Below are 1,142 nucleotides of genomic sequence, written 5' to 3' on the forward strand. Positions count from 1 at the left end.
GGAGGAGAGGGGGAGAAAGAAATAAATAGAATGAAATGAAAAAGTGAAAAAGGGGTTTAATAACCTCTTGTTCTTCTTCGTTTTGTTTTTTTTTTTACAGTTCATCTTTACAAGGCTGCAGGCAGGGGAGATGAAAAGAGGATGGTATGAAACCCCCTCCTCCAAAAAACAACGACAAAAACAACAACAAAGACAATAATAATAATAATAACAATATCAGTAACAGTATCCAAAAGATGAAAAGTAAACAAAAAATAATAAGAATAATAAATGAAACATCAAGAGGGGGAAAGAGCTACCGTGCGGTAAAGTATGGAATACGGTGTACGTTTCATGCAGGCGCGCACATGTACTTATATGTGTGTATATTTTTCCTCATCTTGTTTTTTTTGTTTGTTTTCCATTATCTTTTTTTTCTTTTTCTTTTTCTGTCTTTTTTCTGTTTTTTTTTTCTGTTTTTTTTTTCTGTTTTTATGTTTATATTTGCGTTACTTTTTTTTTTTCCCTCCTCCTCTTTTAGTTATCCTGCAGTCCTTTTCCCGTCATTCATTCATTCTTTCATTCTTTTGTTCGTTTGTTTTTTCTTTGGCATCCCAGCAGCACTTGTTTATATATTTATAAATGCCTGCGCGTTTGTGGTATTGTAGTGAGCAGCAAAAATAACAGAAATACAAAGGCATCGGTTGAATGAGTTTGTACTGCAACTGCGGCCGGAAAATTTTTAAAAAAAAAAGAAAGAAAAAGGAGGGGATTGTGTGATGCAGGCAGTTTAAAAGCAACGGAAGGGACACGGGCGCTTCGGTTGCGAGGTGTAGCGACTCACATCACATTATTCGAACCAAAAAGAAAAAATAAAATAAAAGACAAAATAAAAGAAAAGAAAAGGAAAAAAAAAGTGTATCGGTTTACATATTTCTGTTTTTTTTCCTTTTCTTTTATTTTGGTTTGGTCGTGATTGATATGTTTCGTTTCACGTTGTTATTGTTCCCTCGTACTTCCTTTCTTTTTTGTTTTTTGTTTTTTTTTTCCACTCCCTTCACTCCCTTCCCTCCCTTCCCTCCTCCTTTGGGTTTATTTCCGTTTTCGTTTTTTTTTTCTCCTTTTCCCACGCACGCAGTTGTTATTTCCCCTCTTTTTTTTTT

General features: G+C 34.2%; 1 pseudogene across 1 annotated transcript in view; it reads left to right on the top strand.

Moving 5' to 3' along the window:
• The first annotated feature begins 687 nt into the window (after nucleotides 1–687).
• The window catches only part of TEOVI_000847300:pseudogene, a 726-nt pseudogene continuing 271 nt past the window's right edge, over nucleotides 688–1,142 (top strand). The window contains 5 exon segments of the mRNA in view: nucleotides 688–720; nucleotides 722–925; nucleotides 928–1,014; nucleotides 1,017–1,094; nucleotides 1,096–1,142. The exon segment at nucleotides 1,096–1,142 is cut by the window's right edge and continues 271 nt beyond it. Coding sequence covers nucleotides 688–720; nucleotides 722–925; nucleotides 928–1,014; nucleotides 1,017–1,094; nucleotides 1,096–1,142 — 449 coding nt within the window.

Source organism: Trypanosoma equiperdum (genome assembly GCF_001457755.1).
Source record: "Trypanosoma equiperdum strain OVI genome assembly, contig: ctg_1940, whole genome shotgun sequence".
In the NCBI taxonomy this organism is placed as follows: domain Eukaryota; phylum Euglenozoa; class Kinetoplastea; order Trypanosomatida; family Trypanosomatidae; genus Trypanosoma; species Trypanosoma equiperdum.